At 32.8% G+C, this 18972-nt stretch overlaps 3 protein-coding genes across 3 annotated transcripts in view; 2 read left to right on the forward strand and 1 right to left on the reverse strand.

The window, feature by feature from the left end:
• LOTGIDRAFT_153985 (hypothetical protein) overlaps positions 1-7027 on the forward strand; it is a gene marked incomplete at both ends in the record, with an annotated part of 8524 nt that extends 1497 nt beyond the window's left edge. The window contains 8 exons of the mRNA XM_009061722.1: positions 914-1017; positions 1536-1690; positions 2493-2661; positions 4112-4336; positions 4584-4810; positions 5602-5710; positions 6271-6486; positions 6967-7027. Coding sequence (XP_009059970.1) covers positions 914-1017; positions 1536-1690; positions 2493-2661; positions 4112-4336; positions 4584-4810; positions 5602-5710; positions 6271-6486; positions 6967-7027 — 1266 coding nt within the window. The remainder of the gene's footprint in view (positions 1-913; positions 1018-1535; positions 1691-2492; positions 2662-4111; positions 4337-4583; positions 4811-5601; positions 5711-6270; positions 6487-6966) is intronic.
• A 2403-nt stretch (positions 7028-9430) lies between these two features.
• Positions 9431-15807, forward strand: LOTGIDRAFT_209825 (hypothetical protein). The gene is made up of 10 exons (XM_009061723.1): positions 9431-9559; positions 10295-10441; positions 10679-10765; positions 11362-11478; positions 11772-11924; positions 12275-12416; positions 12999-13147; positions 13560-13715; positions 13937-14077; positions 14464-15807. Exons 1-10 carry the CDS (start codon positions 9470-9472, stop codon positions 14683-14685), a joined length of 1404 nt encoding a protein of 467 aa, XP_009059971.1. The 5' UTR covers positions 9431-9469; the 3' UTR covers positions 14686-15807.
• A 209-nt stretch (positions 15808-16016) lies between these two features.
• Positions 16017-18407, reverse strand: LOTGIDRAFT_228893 (hypothetical protein; the record flags this gene model as incomplete). The annotated part of the gene is made up of 6 exons (XM_009061724.1): positions 16017-16133; positions 16395-16528; positions 16869-17070; positions 17356-17567; positions 17929-18008; positions 18310-18407. The coding sequence occupies 6 exons, from the start codon at positions 18405-18407 to the stop codon at positions 16062-16064; spliced, it is 798 nt and encodes a 265-aa protein (XP_009059972.1). The 3' UTR covers positions 16017-16061.
• Between the last annotated feature and the right edge of the window lie 565 nt (positions 18408-18972).

Here is an 18972-nt window from a genome sequence, read left to right on the forward strand (position 1 = left end):
CAGGCAAGTATTATTAATAATAAAAATGTTTGGCACTTTAAATTATGTGGTACAACACTGGACTACATACGCATGTTGTATATGGAGAACAGCAGCGTATTTAGGAAGGGGGGGGGGGGGGGCATGGTGTAGTGACCTCTCTTCGGGCCATGAAAAAATGAGAAATGTAATCTACTTTCAGACCCTACCCCTACCCCTGTCTTTCAATGAAATCACCCCTACGCCGCTGATGGTGAATATAGCCTATAGTAACTGTTTATAAAGTTGTTGACTGCTTATAGTATATTCATGATCTAGTAGAATACTAGTATTGTTATAGTACCCATGACGCTATACTATGTTTGTATATGCAACTACTAAGTGAGATGTACAATCACTGACTTAATTCATTAGCACTCACGCCAACCGATATTATCAGTATTGTTAATATGATTGTTTGTAGGTATGTGTCATCTCACATGAGCTTCGGGTTTTAAAAGTGAACAGTTTGGACTCCCCCCACCCCCCATCTCCATTCCCTTCCTCATTTTATTCTTGGCACGTACTTGTCTATCCTGAACTATTTCTGCATACATGTCTACAGCATACCCGATTGTAATAATGTACAAATTATATAACAAGGGAATTATTATTGAAGATTTTCCCTGTTGTCTGATGGATTTGACTTCTTGGCTGAGCATTTCACTTTAATTGCACATCATCCCACATCATCGTTCGTAAACAATTAATTATCAGCATTATTCGGTGGAAGTATAGCGACTGATAATATGTTTGCTTTAAGCTTTCAAGTATAGACTAAATTTGATTGTTTGAAAGACGTAGCATATTTGTACATAAGTAATAATAAGATAATCTAGCCAACTGTGCACTGTTTTAGACTAGTAAATATGACCTGAAATTATTTTGTTTTCAGTTTGATCTAGTATGTGATAGGAAAGCATTGAAGAGTACGTCCAAGACCATCTTTTTCTTTGGTCGACTATGTGGTGCTGTGGCATTTGGTCAGTTATCAGACAGGTGAGTTGAAAGTTCAATGATTGTTTCTAAAATGAACTCTGATCCAAATATGGCTCGGAGATCTGATAGGGTTCTTCTTTGTGTTATGTGTAGTTTCACTGCTTTAAATCAAGCGCAGATACCTTGATAAGATTAAACCAAGCGTTTGAAGATCTATTCTCTTCAAGTTCTAGATCTGATTAGGAACTTCTTCATTGTTAACTTCACCGCTTTTGAATCATGACCAAATGATGTAAAATACTCAAAACCACATGTCCGGAGAACTATTATCTAATCTTTTAGATCTGTTGTGTAGCTTCATCACTTGAATCATTAGCAGATGACAATTATGTTGAACTATTTTTACAATGTTTTTAACGCCAATGTCGTCTCTTTCATTCAGAATCATTCAGATTGGTAGGATTCGGAGTTCAAGAATTATGAGATCTTTCATGTCGGTACAATATCCTTGTAAAGTTTCTGGAACGTTTGGGAGAATAAACCTGATTGAGTCAAAATATATATTTCTTTAATTTCAGGTTTGGGAGACGACCTATGTTTTTTATTGGTACGGCGATATTGTTGATAGCCGGTTCGGTTGCAGCGGCATCTCAGAACATTTACATGTTTATGCCAATGTATTTCCTTCAAGGTTTAGCTCATACGGGAATTTTCTTAGTCGCTTTCACTTTATGTAAGTATAACAGATATACAGATATAACAGACATACTGTTAGTAACATCACTGTTGTCATGTTTATCTGAAGACTGTTGCCAAAACAACTTATGTTTTTCCTTGTCGTGTGTGTCTTGAAGACGTTAGGTGAAAAGGCCAAGCAGGTGCAACAGAATTTCACAGCATCAAGCTCAGAGCACTAGAAGTTTAAAACCTCAATGATGAGAAATTTGAAAATGGGTATGGGAATAAGCCGAGTCAGCCCAACCCACGGTCTCCCGGAGAAACGCCACTTTCAAATTATTTAAAGATAATGAATTCTGTAATATTTTAAGATTAAAATGATACGATATGAATCAAAAGCACTTCATGGAAATATAAGTATATTAATATCCAATAACATGTTCAGGCATTAACTTCAGTGACCATTGGATCGATACAGCTTAAAACAGCTGGGATATATTATCTACATATTCTATTCTATTATTAATGATTTTCATGAAGTAGTCAAAGCTGGCCTTGAAGCAATACAATGTGACCCCAAAATACAACATATTATTGATAACTTTGAATTAAAGTCCGCCGCTTAAATCATTGAGTGTGTAGATTGCTACCTTCGTTCCTATAATTTAACAAAAAATTATACTCCCTAAATTCTTAAAATTGTGTTCTATACATGTTCATGGTATGTACTATATTTGATTATTTAATATATTTGTGTAGACCAACGTAGACAATTTAACTTATTAACCTGACAGACAATTATTGATCTAACAGTATTTTGTGTGTTATATTCATAGTAAATTTGTATTTTGTTTCAGCCACGGAATTGGTGGGGCCAAAGTATAGATTATTGGTTGGTTTTATGATTCAAATGTTTTATTCTGTGGGTTATATTACACTAGCTGGTATAGCCTATTTAATTGGTGATTGGAGATATATAGAACTAGCTATAACATTACCAGTTCTCTTATTTATATCATATTGGTGGTTAGTATCACATTTATTTTATTAAATACTCAATTATAATTATTAATATCAAATGTACTCGAATCTATTCGATTGACTCTAATCTACCCAATTGTCTTGAATCTATTCAATTGACTCGAATCTATTCAATTGACTCGAATCTATCCAAATGACTCGAATCTAACAAATTGACTCGAATCTAACAAATTGACTCGAATCTTTTCAATTGACTCAAACCTATTCAATTGACTGGGATATGGTTAATTATTGACTCGAATCTTTCCAAATGACACCAATCTATTCAACTGACTCGAATCTATTCGAATCAGTCGGTATACAAAATCGTTTACAAAAGCATTGAACTATGGTGTTAAACAATCAACCATAATATTTGTATGAAGTCCCTGGAATGTAGCCATACGAAATTAGCACGTCCAAACAAGCTAGCATGATAGTTTTCGTGTTTCAATTTGGTGTTAAACACTTCAGATACTGTGGCAAACAATTTAGATTGAGCATGACACAGTATGAAATAATTTCATTTTAATTAGATATTCATCACATAGACATTAAATATGACATTAAGATATGGGTACAATTGTACAAATTAATGCCATGAATGTTATTTGAATGTGGAAATGTTTGTGCCAAACTAATGTATGACTATACAATTTCTTAGTGTTTCATTGTAGGCCTATATGTCGTGAAATATATACCATACATAAACATTCCAATCTCAGAATAAACTTTTGACCTCTTTCACACGGTTTAGCTTGTCGTCAACAAGGAAACATATTTCCATATTATTATCAATTTTGATAAAGAGACTACGATTACAAACATATACACAAACACTAAAATAAATCTCTCTGTGATAAATTGTACATGTATAAATAAATAATAGTTACGCAAGTTATTCGAAGGGAATTCCAAGTTGATAAACCCATTGGCATCAGGTGTTCCAATTAGTGAGCATGCCCTACTTTGCTAACCTCTCCCATAGTACTTATTAAAGTGTAGTTTGATTTGATTTTGACACCCGGTGACAATCTTCTCCACCATCAGAGCCATCGACCTATTGATGTAAAATATACATCAAGTAAAATTAAATTTAGAACAAACTTTCCTTCCTTTTTTATTCATCAACTTTTATTTCTAATATAGTCACTTCTGTCTAACGAAAGCCCTCTTGAACGTTCGTCAAATTAACCTTTTGACCTAACTCGATGACGTCTGCTCTTACTAATATCAGCACTGGAGAGAGCAGAGTTTGATTCGCTAAAAGCATGGTAAGGTCAAAAAGTTAATTTGACGAACGTTCAAGAGGGCTGTCGTTAGACCCTTACTGAAGTGGCTATATCAAAAATAAAAGCTAATAAAAAAAAACGGAACAGAAACAAATTTTCCTCATATGCCTTGCTTAAATAGAGACGAAAGACAAATATCTTAAACATATTCGTTTCATTTCCAGGTTTTTACCGGAATCTGTGCGTTGGTTATTGACCCAGAAAAAGAATGAAGAAGCTCAGAAATATTTGGAGAAAGCAGCTAAAACTAATGGTGTTGTGCTACCCACAGAATTTATGGAAAGTTTACAGTCTGAAAAAAATGAGGAACCTGACAGAAAATATACCTTTATAGATTTGGTTAGAACGTGGCCTATGGCGAAATTATCTTTAAACGTTTGGTTGAATTGGTAAGTAAATTCAATGTAGTCGTCAAAATTAGCTGATAGACTATTATAGAGCTCAATTTTTTCTATCCGTATCACCTTTCAGAATTAAATTCAACGCCAGGTTCATTTAGGAGTATTATTTCCACTTGTTGTGAAATCACTAGCCATTTGACCGTTTCAATTAATGTCATTTCTGTATTAATGACGTCAAAAATCCCTAAATCTCTTATTGTCTAAATATTCACACAGTTGATTTTTTATATTCTAGGTTAGTGAACGCTCTAGTATACTATGGTTTATCACTAAACACAGCAGATTTAGCTGGTAGTCCGTATCTAAACTTCTGTATCTCTGGTGCTGTAGAAATCCCAGCCTATACATTATGTATTATATTCTTGAATAGATTAGGACGTAAAATACCATTAGTAGTAACAATGTGTATAGGTGGAATAGCATGTATATTATCTGGTACCATTCCAATAGACGATAATCCTGGTAATTATTTTCATGTATTTCATGTCCTTATTTGGATTTATATGGCCGAAGCTCCTGTTAATTGAGCGCTTGATTCCAAAATTTGAAAGGATTCCAACTCAGGGTGTGTAACGGCAACATAAGAGGCAAGTTCCTCAGTTTTGCAACGACGACTAAACTTTAGAATTGTCCATTTTTGCTTCATTGAATGCGCATAATCTTGCAATTTGTTACCGTCCAGAGAACATAATATGACAAAGGTCAGACAGGTTTTAGTTTGAAATTGTTATAGTTCATAGTAGGCTCTTGGGTGTTTGAAGTAAGTATTTTAAGCAAACTACAGTGATGAGTGTCCTCTTTATAAATTCTTGACAGATTATTATGGCAATATAATACATTATATATATTATAAAATCTAATCCGAGCGTATCTTAATTAGAATATCAATACCGTAAAGGTATATTATGATATTCGATATGGTAATAACTTCAGAAAATCCTCATGTGTTACCCATTAACCTACTATATACGACCACATTGAGCTCAAATTTTTTATATTAGAAATATTTGAAATACTTGTTTTTCTTGCCTTCCAATTATCCAATTAAGTCTTCGGGTCCAAAGAAATATATGATTTGATGATTTTACATTTGAAATAAATACACTTTCCTCCAAGAAATTTCCCCCGAAAATGACCACATTTCGGACTGAAATTTGTGGTCTGACAGTAACCCCGACGCCATAGTCAGCTTACTAATCAATCAGAGATAGTGTTAATATTTTTTGATGTATATAATTGTTTGTCTTTGACAGATATGGAAACTTTATCTATAGTTTTAGCTATGATAGGAAAATTTTGTATAACAGCCTCGTACGCCATTATATATTTATTAGCTGCAGAAGTCTTTCCAACTGTTGTCAGGTATATATGTTTTCTATTATAACTATGCAAACGTTTTGTTAGCCTCGAGGGGTATTCCATGAATTAATTACGGCCTGTATTCACTCCCATTCGTCGACATATTATTTATGTCTTTCATTCATGAAGGCTATTTCAGAAACAAGTGTTGAATGAATGAAGACGGGCAACGCCATGCAGGGTGCAATGAGGGAAATTTTGCCAGGACAGCGGCATTAGCCTGCCCTTTTTCGATTTCTAATTGTCGAGGGATCTTTAACGTGCACAGCCTGTAGCACACGGGGCCTCGGTTTATTGTGAAACAAGTATTTGAAATTCTAGTTTTACTTTCTCATATATTCATTACCAAAATATCTGAAAAGAGGCTAAGTGAAAAGAATATTTTTTTTTGTATAAAATTATGACATTTATCCAACCTCGTTTAGAAAACTGCAAAATCAACATTCCATAATCTCATGTGTCAAATTTTAAATATTTTAATAACGGAAGACAATATAATAGTTATGATCTCTCTCTACCCCTAAATGGATAATATTGGTCAACTGTATGTAATTTTATTTTAGAAATATCGGAATGGGCGTGTCGTCTATGTCAGCTCGTATTGGGGGAATATTAGTGCCTACTATGTTAGAATTAAAGTCAGTATGGGTACCTTTACCATTGGTAGTGTTTGGAGGGCTATCAATTGGGGCTGGGTTACTAGCCTTATTTTTACCTGAAACCACCGGTAGACCATTACCACAAACTATAGAAGATGTTACGCATCCGTCTAATCCAAGGTATGCTAATTTTTATCATATAACCTTTTCTGCGTACACGTTGCAATTCTGACCGAAAGGGTGCCCAGTAAGGATTCTTTGAAAATCCCCAAAATAGCAGTTTCCATGGATGATTGATTACGATTTTACATAAAGCAACGCAGTAATGTACAGTATGAAAGAGTTTGTGTCGGCACTTAGAGTCTAATATGATCGCTGTCAGAAACAAACCATTTAATAAAGTATGAATAATAAATTGATTTTATTTTATTTATTGATGTTTGCCAACTAAATGCACATGTTCAATCAAAAACATAAAATATATAATTTATCAAACATTGAGAGCGAAATCAATAACCCGTTTAAAGATAAACAATATCCTTTTAATCATTTGGCTCTTTCTCCTTACAAAAATATATATCTTATTTTATTTGTTACTCCCAATTTCGGTTGACCTACGGATATGTCTAAAATAAAACATTAAATTCGTTTGTATTTCAGAGATATATTAATAAATGGTGAGGATATTGTCAAGAAAGAATCCCAGGACACAAAGATGTAAAGAAAAGATATTTTTATTGCCTTGGATTGTTCGTATTTTATGTTATGTTTTGGAGATTGGACCTTCTTGTACGTTCAATTTATACCCTATAATTTAGAGGTACAACCTCAGAGTTTGACTTCATTGTAGTCAGAGGTTTTACCTCAGCGTAAGTTAGAGGTTTGACCTTACTATTTTACTGTTAGTCAAGTGATGTGACTTGACTGTAAGTCATAGGTTTGAGCTCACTATTTAGTCAGAGGTTTGACCTCATAGTTAGTCAGAGGGATGATCTCGCTGTAAATCAGAGGTTTGGCTTCACTGTTAGTCAAGGGTTTGACCTCACCATCAGACTTAGTTTTTACCTCATCTTTATTCCAGTGGTGTGACCTGACTAAAAGTCTGAGATTTAGCGATAAGCGATAAGCGGTCCAGTTTAATTGAAAGTCAGAGGTTTGACCTAAATCTAAGTCAGAGGCTTGACCTAGTTGTGTCTTAACTTACAGTCATAGGTTTCATCTCACTGTAGTGAAGATGATTGACCTCACTGCAATGTAACTTGGAGGAATGTCCTAATGACTATTGTGCTCAGAGTAATTAAACCTCTGACTCTTGGGCTGTGAATTTATTTATCATATTGTCATGTTTTAATGTACCATTTCTAAGAGTTGTATGATGAGATTATTGCCTCTTTGTAACTTTGCAAACGTACAACTGTGAACATGTATGTGAGGTTTGGACAACCAGGAAAATACTAGTATCATTTTAAATCTGCCCGACACGGTTTGTATTGACGCCATAATGAAATAAATAACCATACGCTTGAGTTGAATAAACAAATATTTGGGTTTTTATTCCACTTTTGTTCATTATTAAATCGTGCCTTTTCAGCATCGTACATATTCATCATTTTCATGTCTATTTTCTTCAATGTTATGTTGAATGTTTTTAGAATTGAAAATTGTGTCGAGTGTTCTGTATGTAAATTAATTTTATTAACCTTTGTATAAATCAATGAAGTAAAATTTATATTTTACACTAATTGTTGTATTCTTCTAATATATAATAGAATTTTCACGCGGGTTTCACGGCACCAGACATTTCAGAACTCAATGCATCATTATTAGTGAGGTCATACCCCTTCCTCTCCCACATAAACGCAACTTTGGTTGATCATTCCAAATCAGTCTTTTTATGGTAATTGAAGACCAAGCACAGCCATTCGCTATTTTGTAATATATATATTCTGCAAATTGATTATGAACATCTTAAAACCAGCCTAAATTTGACAGCCTTAATAGCACAGATCTGACAAAACCATCCAGTAGCATAGCCTCAACACTCTCAAACCCATAGTAGAATTTGGGCTGTATAGACTAATGAGGATTCTCAACAATCATTGTCGTGTAAACATTTCCGCTGGCCGAGACTTGAGCGATACCATAAATAACAAGTCTGAACCTGAAGACTGTTCTTTTGTAAATATTTGATGTCCTCGTTATTGGTCGATCTGCATTCGTGATCAATAGTTGAGATAGATCTTATAAATAATACATTAATTCACGGAAGAATAATAAACTATACAACAAGAAATAGATGAATGTTTTAATGTTAAGAGACAATATACATAAAATAAAAAGTGAAAGCGTTCAGGGAACATGTTCAGACTTTTTCCTTCAACATTATCCCAAAACTATATATTATATTCTCCTCAACACCATTGCATGATTCATCTCAACATCCTTAACACCATTAATTTCCTCATCATCCTAAAACCTTAATTTTCCTTCTCTTCGCCATTAATACCACCATTCCTAAAATCATTACCATCATGCTCCTCTCAATAACCTTGCCATCTTTTTTCTCAACACTATATTAGGCCTACCATCTTCCTCAACATCCTTACTATCACATTTCTCAATATCACTAAACACCATTATCATCATTCTCGTTGCAGCTCCTATCACTCTCCTCATCAGACCCCTTTCATAATCCTTCTAAACACTCTTACCCCCAGGCTGCTCAGGACTTACCCCAACTATCATTCTCCTTCTCATCAACCTTGCCATTATTTCTTACACATCACTTATACCACACCTCAACACACCTATCATCATTCCCCTCATCATCACCCTCATCACCAGGTTTCTTCAATACACCCTATACCTTCCCTTTCTCAACATCCTTACAGTCATTTGATCGTTGTGAGACTTCTGACCTAACAGTTCTAAGACAATATTTGCCCCACCTTTCAGGTAAAAAAACACTCGTATTTACTTGTTATATGATGGACGATGTGGACGAGTAATTCTGTGGGTAAAACAGAATAACAAAAAACGAATAAACAGACACTTTCGGACTACCGGAAGTAACATCTCTAGGGTAGACAACTCTGAAGAAAATTGTTGCCGCATTGTAGTAAAACAAAATAATAAGTAAACATAATAAATATCATATTTAGACATGGAGATAAGCGATGTGGATATATTTCGATATGTTTTGGTATTTCTCTGGGTGGTATATCTCTGGGAAACGTATTTATCATATAGACAGGTAATAGCATGTGAACATTATTTCCTTCAGTTCTGCAAGTCATCAAAATGTTGACTAAAGGCCGGTATACTCCTCTATGAGAAAGAGCGAAGCAAACATAAAGAAGATAAGGAAAGCTTTGATTGGTATGCTTCGCTTAGCTTTGCAATATCAAGACAAATATGTCAACGCCATTTTGTTTCGTCTGTCTCTGATTGATTGCAAAACCATAAGCGAAGCGAAGAATTAGGACCTTATCCTACACCTTCACCTGGCTTGAAAATAAACATGCGAAGGTGAAACTTCACTTCATAGCTGAGCTTTGAAGCTTGCTATGCTCAAGCAAAGAAAAACCTGGGCTTCGCTTAGCGGAGTATAAACAGACCTTAAGCCATGCCAAGATGTCAAGATAGCATGGTTGACAACAAGTATAGCAAAGCAATATTGTATTAATGTGCATATTGTTATCAAATCATATGGTAGTCAACAGGCATGGGAGACTTTTAATCATTTATTTTTAAAGATTCTACACTTGTGACATAAGCTTACAGTTACAACAGTTATACAGTTACAATTACATCACCATATGCCTGTGAATCATGTAAATCACAAAGTAATACTTTGTCTGAAAGTTATCTGAGAAACAAAAGTTATTTCAAGAATAATATGTCATGATATCATTTTGATATAGCAAATTAATAGACTGATAGTTGTGTTCTATTTTTAATGTTAATGATTAATTGGTTGTATTTTCAGAGAACAATCTACAGAAATGCGACAAAAGTTCCCAAAGAATTAGAAAATGTGTTAGATCAAGAGACATTCGAGAAAGCTAGACTTTATCAGTTGGATAAAAGTAATTTTGGTTTTTGGTCCAATATTTATTCTCAGATAGAATCCACGGTAAAATATCACAATTAATGTATTTTTCACTTTTCATTATTATTTGATTTTATATCCTGATTTATAGAGTCATTGATAGATGTTTTAGAGTTTTCCATAGAAAGTAGGACAATGTTTAAAAGGTCAAAAAAGCTCTTATTTTTCTTAAGTTTTCTGTAGACCTGAAATATTCCTTGTCTTCTTTAATCTTAAAATCAGTGAGATTCTAATCATCTGTAATTTTGTTCTTTTCTTTAGGTGATCCTGTTAATTGGAGGGTTACCATGGTTGTGGTCTGTTGCTGGGAGATTGATGGACAGGTATAATTATGGATCAGAATATGAGGTATGTATGATTATAGAAGAATATATTTTAGTGCACTAAATTTCTTTTCCTCATCTAGGGTTTGAATTACATTTTGTTATCCCTGCAATATCTTACAAAAAAGGCAATCATAATTTACTAATTGTGACAGTAATATTGGATATTTCAAATATTTGGGCGTATGCAACATTATCAAAAATGTCTTAAATTGCTTTTATATTTAATATAGCCACTTCAGTTAAGGTCTAAAGACTAGCCTCTTAAACTGAAAATAACCTTTTGACCTAACTCTGCTTTAACCAATCAATTTCTGCCTTCTCCAGTGCTGGCATTTTGTGAGACTGTGAAGGAATTTGATTGATTAAATCAGATTAGGTCAAAAGGTTATTTTGACGAATGTTTCAGAATCTTTAGACCCTGACTGAAGTGGCTAAATAAGAAATAAAAGCTAATAAAGAAAATGAACGAAAGTTTGGTCTAATACTTATAAGACTGCTCTAATGAATTTTTTTTCAAAATCATTCTAAAAAGTTGTCAGTTGATTTTGTTAGTTTGAATTTCTATCCAGGCACAGCAAGAAACAAGTTTATCATAATTTATTTAATTGTTAATTTCAGATCACTCAGTCTATAGTATTTACTCTATTAGCTACAATATTCTCAACTATTACATCATTACCATGGTCTATTTATAGTACATTTGTTATAGAAGAAAAACATGGCTTTAATAAACAGGTTAGCCTCTTTAGAACTCAAAACATAAAGTTTAATAACATGTACCTAGTATCTTTTAATGCATATGCTGCAGTCATTCTGAATAAAAAGTTGATAGAAGGGCATGTATGTCTTTTGTATTTCATACAGTTACTTGATCAAAGCTATATTTGTTTCACTTTAAAATCTAAATGCATTGCAAAATATCTGAGCTGTTCTACAGAAACAGTCTTCTATAAGTAGTATAAGGTTGTTTTTAACATGATCTTGAGTTATCTACAAATGTTAATCACTCTATGATATTTTTATTGTAGACATTAGGATTTTTTCTGAAAGATCAAGTAAAGAAATTGGTAGTAATGCAATGTATAGCTTTACCTATTACAGCTTCATTGATTTATATTATTAAAGTTGGTGGAGATTATTTCTTTATATATGTTTGGTTATTTACACTGGTTGTATCATTGGTAAGATTAATCTATTGTTTATTGTTCTGTGCATGTGCATTGCCTCTAACCCTTGTGCAAACTTGACTCTTTGAGGGTTGTAAGCCAAAAACCACCAAACAACCATGCATTTATACTAATAAGCAATTTGAAATATAGATTGAACAGTTATTCCGCAAAGCTTATTCTTACATATTTATGTTATGAATATAAGTTTTATATTTTTCAATCATTCTGATGACAAAGGGATGCACAAATAAGACCCCTAAATTCAGAATTCATTAGCTCTTTGTAAGATACTGAACTATTTTGGTGTACATAAGAAAACAATTAAAAAACTGGTTATGTCATGATATGTATTTATGTTTCAGTTATTAATAACAATATATGCTGATTATATAGCACCATTATTTGATAAATTTACACCACTACCTGAAGGAGATCTAAGATCTAAGATTGAAGAGTTAGCAGCCAGTATTAACTTTCCTTTAAAGAAACTATATGTTGTGGATGGTAAGTTTCCTACTAGTTTAACTCTAGAAATATAGTGTCAGTAGTAAGTTTAATTGTCTGCTAGCCCAGTAAAAAAGAAAATGAGGCTTTCTATCTGTAGATTTGATGTCTCAATGAAATTCAAAACACTACAGGCAACTGCGATTGGACCTTTGGTATACTAGAGTTAATTGCGAAATGGGTCATTATCATCATTTCCATCTGATTGCAGGCGAATTTGATCATGTGAAAGCAGTATGCAAGTACTTACCAATATTCAACATGTACCTACATGTTTGGATCAGCAATATTTCCTCAAGTTCAGCTCTCTAGATAGCGAGGGTCAAATATGATGTCAAACAAGCCTCAACTCTGAAAACTATTAGTTAGGTCACAAAATTCTGTGACTGTGTACAATTTGTTGAAGTCTAAGAGTTTTGATATTACAAAAATAGAATTTACAGAAGTTACAATCCCATTAATATGCCTCTGTACAAATTACAAAATCTGGTTCTCACGAAAATAAATGTTTTCACAGTATTTCAATCTTACCAAGTTATAGAATGTGTCATTGTTGTACAGGTTGAAATCAAATTATTGCAGGTTCCAAGAGATCATCACATAGTAATGCCTATTTTTATGGTTTTTATAAGAATAAAAGAATAGTACTGTTTGATACATTGTTACAAGACTATGTTGCACCTAAAGATGACAAAAAAGATGACAAGACAGATAATGATGAAGAACAGAAGGTAAAATATTCTCACTAATATCATCTGCATCTCAACATAAAGAAAGATTTGTCTGTAATCAGGCTATATTAGGGCTATATCTCGCATTCCACTTGATTGCAGATGTTGCATATTGTGCAATTTAATTCAATGTAGTGAAGCTGATGTATTCAAAAGGGAATGCAAAGTTTACATCCAAAAAATAAAGGTGGTGACAAGAGACCTGTGCTTCAATTAACTCAATATAAGAATTTGTTTCCAGTTTTGTAACGAGAAATAACATTTATTCATCAAAATTCATTGTTAGATATTTTGTAAAACGGTACTATATAAATGATTTCAGTGAACATGTAATAGTTTAAGTTTGTGGCTCTGATTTTAGAATGAAGGAGGGGAAGGAGATGAAGTGAAGACCACAGAAGAAGTAGTAGAGAAGAATGAAGAAGAAGAAGGGAAAGAAGAAGAAAGTAATGAAGAGAAGAAGAAGAAGAAACAAGGATGTAATAATGAAGAAGTATTAGCTGTATTATCCCATGAATTAGGTCACTGGAAGTTAAATCATAACTTAAAGAATCTAGTCATAGGACAGGTAATATCGTTGATTATATTGATGACTTTGTTTACTCTTATTGGCCAATTTTAAGAATCTCAATGTTCATTTTTTACTATAAAGCCGACAATCTACTTTATTTCAAGGCCATAACTACATCAAGGCAAGTGAGACTAAATGCCACCATTCTACAACATAACAAAGTATAAGGATATCTGTGCAAAATTTGCATATACATATTGTGACTTTTAATATTGCAGATTAATACATTTCTGTGTTTTATGATGTTTGCCTTGTTGATGAATCGTAAAGAATTATTTACTGCTTTTGGTTTTACTACACAACCAACTTTAATAGGCCTTCTCATCATATTCCAGTTTATATTCTCACCCTATAATGAGGTAAATTTATGCTGATATTTTTGTTCTAATCCATAAAGCTTCACCTTATTAATTTGACATTAGAAGTGCAGTAATATCATGTGTTCAGGAGAGATTAGCATCCCCTGACTCAGAAGTGGGACAAACAACTGTATTGTAATGTAGCTAGTAAATTTTGTGATATGGACAAAAGCCAACACAAGGCCCACTCTCGGAAGCACTGGCCATAGCATCCAAATTTTTATTACCTCAAAGTTTTTAATGCAGGGCCTGACACTTTGTATCAGAGCTTTGAAATCACAAGCAAGAAATTCTACAGTGCACTCTCAGAATGACTCAAACTCCAGTGCCTATGTCAAACTAACAACTCAAACAGGAGTAAATATATGCGTTATTTTATATTTCAGGTGCTTTCATTCTGTATGACAGCCTTAAGTCGGAAGTTTGAATTCCAAGCAGATGATTTTGCCAAGACATTACACAGAGCTAATAAATTAAAATCTGCTTTAATCAAATTAAATAAAGATAATCTAGGTTTTCCTATCTCAGATTGGTTATATTCAACATGGCATTTTTCACATCCACCTCTTATAGAAAGATTAAATGCTTTAGAAAATAAATCAGATTAGAATGGTGTCTTTAAAAATGGTGTCAGGAAAGATAATATTCTCCATGGATTTTAAATTTTCACAATCAGCCATTTTGATGCATTAATTCAAGTTAATTTATGTAAATGTGAATTGAGAATGTCTAAAACTAAAATCAGTAGTGAATTTTTAAGCTCCAGTTAGACATGACAGGCAAATTCAGCCAAATCAGCAGGTCTTCTTTTTGTTTGTTGTATATTTCAATATCAGTCGGTCATTACGCAAAAATTTGTTTGTGATGTAAAATAAATACAGGATTAAAATTTATGATTCTTTTGGAGTTGGGTATTTATTAATGAATGATAATATTGATGATTTTGATAAAAATATGAATGCGAAAATGATACTTATTTGTGGTTGAAGGGAAAAAACTTTGAAATATTACTGATATTTTTTTTTTATCATGATGTTACAATCATCTCATTAAAGCATCAACTCATAAGGTGTACCAATATGAAAGTGGACCAGAGAGACACTATGTTATTAAAGAGTTAATTGAAAAAGATAATGTTATTTGCCCATCATGCATAGACCCAAATAAGGAAAGTAACATTATGTTTTGTTAAGTGTAGGGTTAACCTTTATAAAGCGGTCTTAATTAAAGTTTAAAGTTACACTTATTGTTTATTCTACAACTAAAACAGGAAAAATTGACTTGCTCTAAGATTAAAAGACCAGACTTGGTCATCCAGTTGTTTCATTATTTTATTACAATCCTTTGAATATGTCACTTTTGTATGTTTATAAATTAACATCTGTAATTGTTTTACAGGTAATAATTTTTTCACTTAAGAGCCTTTTTCTTTGGATACTTTTTCTATATACCTTTTGTATATTGTGTACAATATTATCAATCATAAGTTATATTTGTTTCCAATGAAAGAAAACTGTGACAGTATGCATCATTGTCTCTGTTTTAAAGTTGTGGTCTACAATATTTTTGTTTTTTTGTAAATTTTTTGGATTTGTAAAAGTTTTATTTCATTTCATTTGTTTTGTGTTGTAAATAAATTCCATAAACTAATGGAAGTTGATTGTATTAAAGATCCATTCTTTATCAAATTTACTTTCAAATCTCCTTGAGATGTGATGAATGGGAAAATCATTTTGTACTACTTTTCTGACCTTATTGAAGTATGAAAATTTGTAAAGCTATGCAGTGTGCAATGATAGGAATTTAAAGCCACACGGGGATAGGCAATATGTATGTTCTCTTTTAAGCCAATGCTTCTGAAAAAGAGTATCTTCTAAAAAATGAAGCTTTCAATTGCAATTTCAAGTATGGCATATATATTCCCGACCAATAATGTATTACAAAAGTAAACAATTTATTTTTTTTTTTTTTTATAATTGCAATATCATAAATACAATAGTGAACTTTCAGTATTTTTCAATGAATCTTTTAACACTTTGTCTGCTTCAGGATTTTCCTATAAGAGAAGAGATAGTTAATGTAGCTTGAATTGGACCTAGAAACAGATTGTATATTTTTGAGACTATGCAATATTGACTCTTTGATACCTAGAGTTAAAAAACCTTACTATTTCTTATTCAATTTGACCTATCAGCTATTGTTTTACATAATATTAACATATAAGATAATATTAAATAGGCAACCTCTGCAGATTCACTCTCCAATGGAATTTCTTCAGGTGTGGCCAGGGGTGGCAATGCTATTAATAGTATCTTACCTGTAATAATGATAATGAAGATAATGATAATATTGGTAAGAATGATTTGACAGTCATTATATCATGATTGATAACATCTGTATAACATACAAAAAAACTGGCTTTAATATCATTGACTTCACAATATACAACAACTGAAATAGAATGATCACAAAATTCAACTTTCAACCAGTGCTAAGCTGTATAGATCTAGGATAGGCCTGCTGTATCACCTACTAAAATATACCGATTAAATCTAACTTACTAATCTAGTCTGTTTCGACAGACTAACAGTGGGTTGACTTAACTGGGGTTCTGTTATGATGACAAAGTGGCCAATATCAGCTGACTTAATCGGCAGTGCTTTGTTACACTGGAAGATTCGGGCTGCAAAGAAATCGGTGGAAGCAGATTATAGGTTTATTTAACTCTGCTGTCAATTGTGCCAAGATAATTGTAATTATTATATATCAGTTTAATTAATTGATAACTTACTCTGTGCAGGTAAACTAGAGATGATATTTGGTTGTGATAATGTAGGACATATTGATGATGGTGATGTATGGCTGGTATATAGAGCCGAGAGAAATGGTGGGTGTATATCTGACAATGGTTTATCTGTTTTATAATCACATAATACCTCAGTAGACAATACAACTATTTCACTTTTCTTATCACAGTTAATATACTTAAATACCTGCAATATAGTCAAATTTGGAAATTTTTCGGACGGTTAATACACGAAAGATAACTGCCAGGAGTTTTTATCAAGGACCAGATGGAAGACAGTATACCTCAATTTTCACAATAATCTTACCTAAATTTTATTTTCTCAACATAAAGTTTCAGACTTATTACAATTTCTTATGGGTGTCTTGTATGTCTTCATAATGACTTAAAGTATGCATTTGTAGTCTTGCAACTATGCTTGGTGGTAGTTCACAACAATCTGAATAATGATTTTATATGACTATTTGCTCACCTGTTGAACCCAAGAAAATGATTGTTCTGGTTGTATTTTGTTATAACACTGACATATAAACAAACCAGGTTGTCCTGTAACTTGATAAATTTCACACACTTTGTGTTTTGATTTCTTTAACGGAACAGGAATGTCATCTTCAGTCTCATATCCACAATATACTTTAGCTAAGACATTTTCTTCTTTATTTTTAACATAGGCATCAATAAACACTATAAATAAAAAATCAAAGAGTTTTATAGGAGTCAAACATTTATCTAGGGTCATTACAATAAGTGCTAATTAGACCTTGAAATAAAAAAAGTATTGTATTGGGAAAGAATAGATAGTTTACTTTATATACTGCCACTTCACAGTGATTTTCTAATTTAGTTGAAGAAGTAACAAGAAACTTAAGAAAGTTTAGGAGGGCAAGAAAAAAAGGCTACAGCTTCACTTTAGATCCTCTTCATATTTGGGTATTTTGATTTGCTTGACATGTTTTGCTAAATTTTTTTCTTGCAGCATCGACTGGACTGTCAACTTTGAAACAAGGGAAATAATATGAAGAAAATGTGATGTAACTACACAAACCTGATGAAGCTGGTTCTGTGGCTATCAAACACACCAAACACTTTGATTCAATCTTCCCTGATCCACAAATTATTGATTTGCTACAATTATAAAAAAAAATTAAACAAATTACTAGAATGAATTTTTTTTAATAAATTTGGGATAGACTAGCTAGACAATCTAGTAACCCAAAAATGTTACCTTGCTGTCTAAAAAGATACAGGCACTTTATCTATAATATAAAAATTCTAAAGATGCTGACTCAATAGTGATTGAATAGACATAGGAACAAATGCCTGTGGTCTGTCGTAGTAAATCATTTATCAAGAAACTACAGAGCAAACTAAATTGTCATCTGATCAAAATTGTTCATTGAGACAAGACATAAATGATGAGATATACCAATAACTTGTGGGAAATGGTTCTTCATCGTCATCATCAGCATCAACTGATCGTAGAGGAACATCATGCGAGAAACCATCGTAGAAACTTGAAGCCATGTTTGTTTGAAAGTCGGTGTCTTCGTTATACACCAAAAATTAGTTAGGGCTACACAAAGTATGTATAATCCGAAGTCCTCTGTTCCCTATTTATAGTCTCTGGAAAACAATATTTTTTACGCAGGCACGGGTAATGGTTGGAATAAGAGCATGGGACCTGTATATAGTATACCCCTTGTATTTTAACCTTACAGTAAAGTGTGGGGCCTACAAAGAATATTGCGTTTGGTTAGTTTGTTTTATGGACATAGAGGACACCCCTAATGGCGTTATAACAGGTTCTTCTCGCATTATCTCGTACAATCAGTTTTTAAAACAAACTTGATATTCAGGTTCAAAGTTTTGTGTTTCAGAACTGAAAATTTCTTCATTTTTTCAATATTGTTAAGGCTGGACTGTCTTTCAATTTATTGTCCATTTATTCTTGAGGTTTTCTCCCGACAGTCTAAATCTAGGGCAAAATTTGATTTAGATGTCCCGGGATGCATTTAAGTCTTTTAAATCGAGACTATTGAATTGCGAATACAACTACTACGTCTGGGTAATCAATCATATAATCGGGAAG

This window comes from Lottia gigantea (genome assembly GCF_000327385.1).
Source record: "Lottia gigantea unplaced genomic scaffold LOTGIsca_5, whole genome shotgun sequence".
NCBI classification, from domain to species: domain Eukaryota; kingdom Metazoa; phylum Mollusca; class Gastropoda; family Lottiidae; genus Lottia; species Lottia gigantea.

What these genes read in the sequence shown, in the direction of transcription:
- LOTGIDRAFT_209825 (XM_009061723.1), top strand. Translation starts at nt 9,470, where the DNA reads ATGGAGATAAGCGATGTGGATATATTTCGATATGTTTTGGTATTTCTC. An exon ending in ATTCTCAGATAGAATCCACG is followed by an intron (nt 10,442 to 10,678) that starts GTAAAATATCAC and finishes TCTTTTCTTTAG; the next exon opens with GTGATCCTGTTAATTGGAGG. An exon ending in ATAATGATGAAGAACAGAAG is followed by an intron (nt 13,148 to 13,559) that starts GTAAAATATTCT and finishes GAAGTAGTAGAG; the next exon opens with AAGAATGAAGAAGAAGAAGG.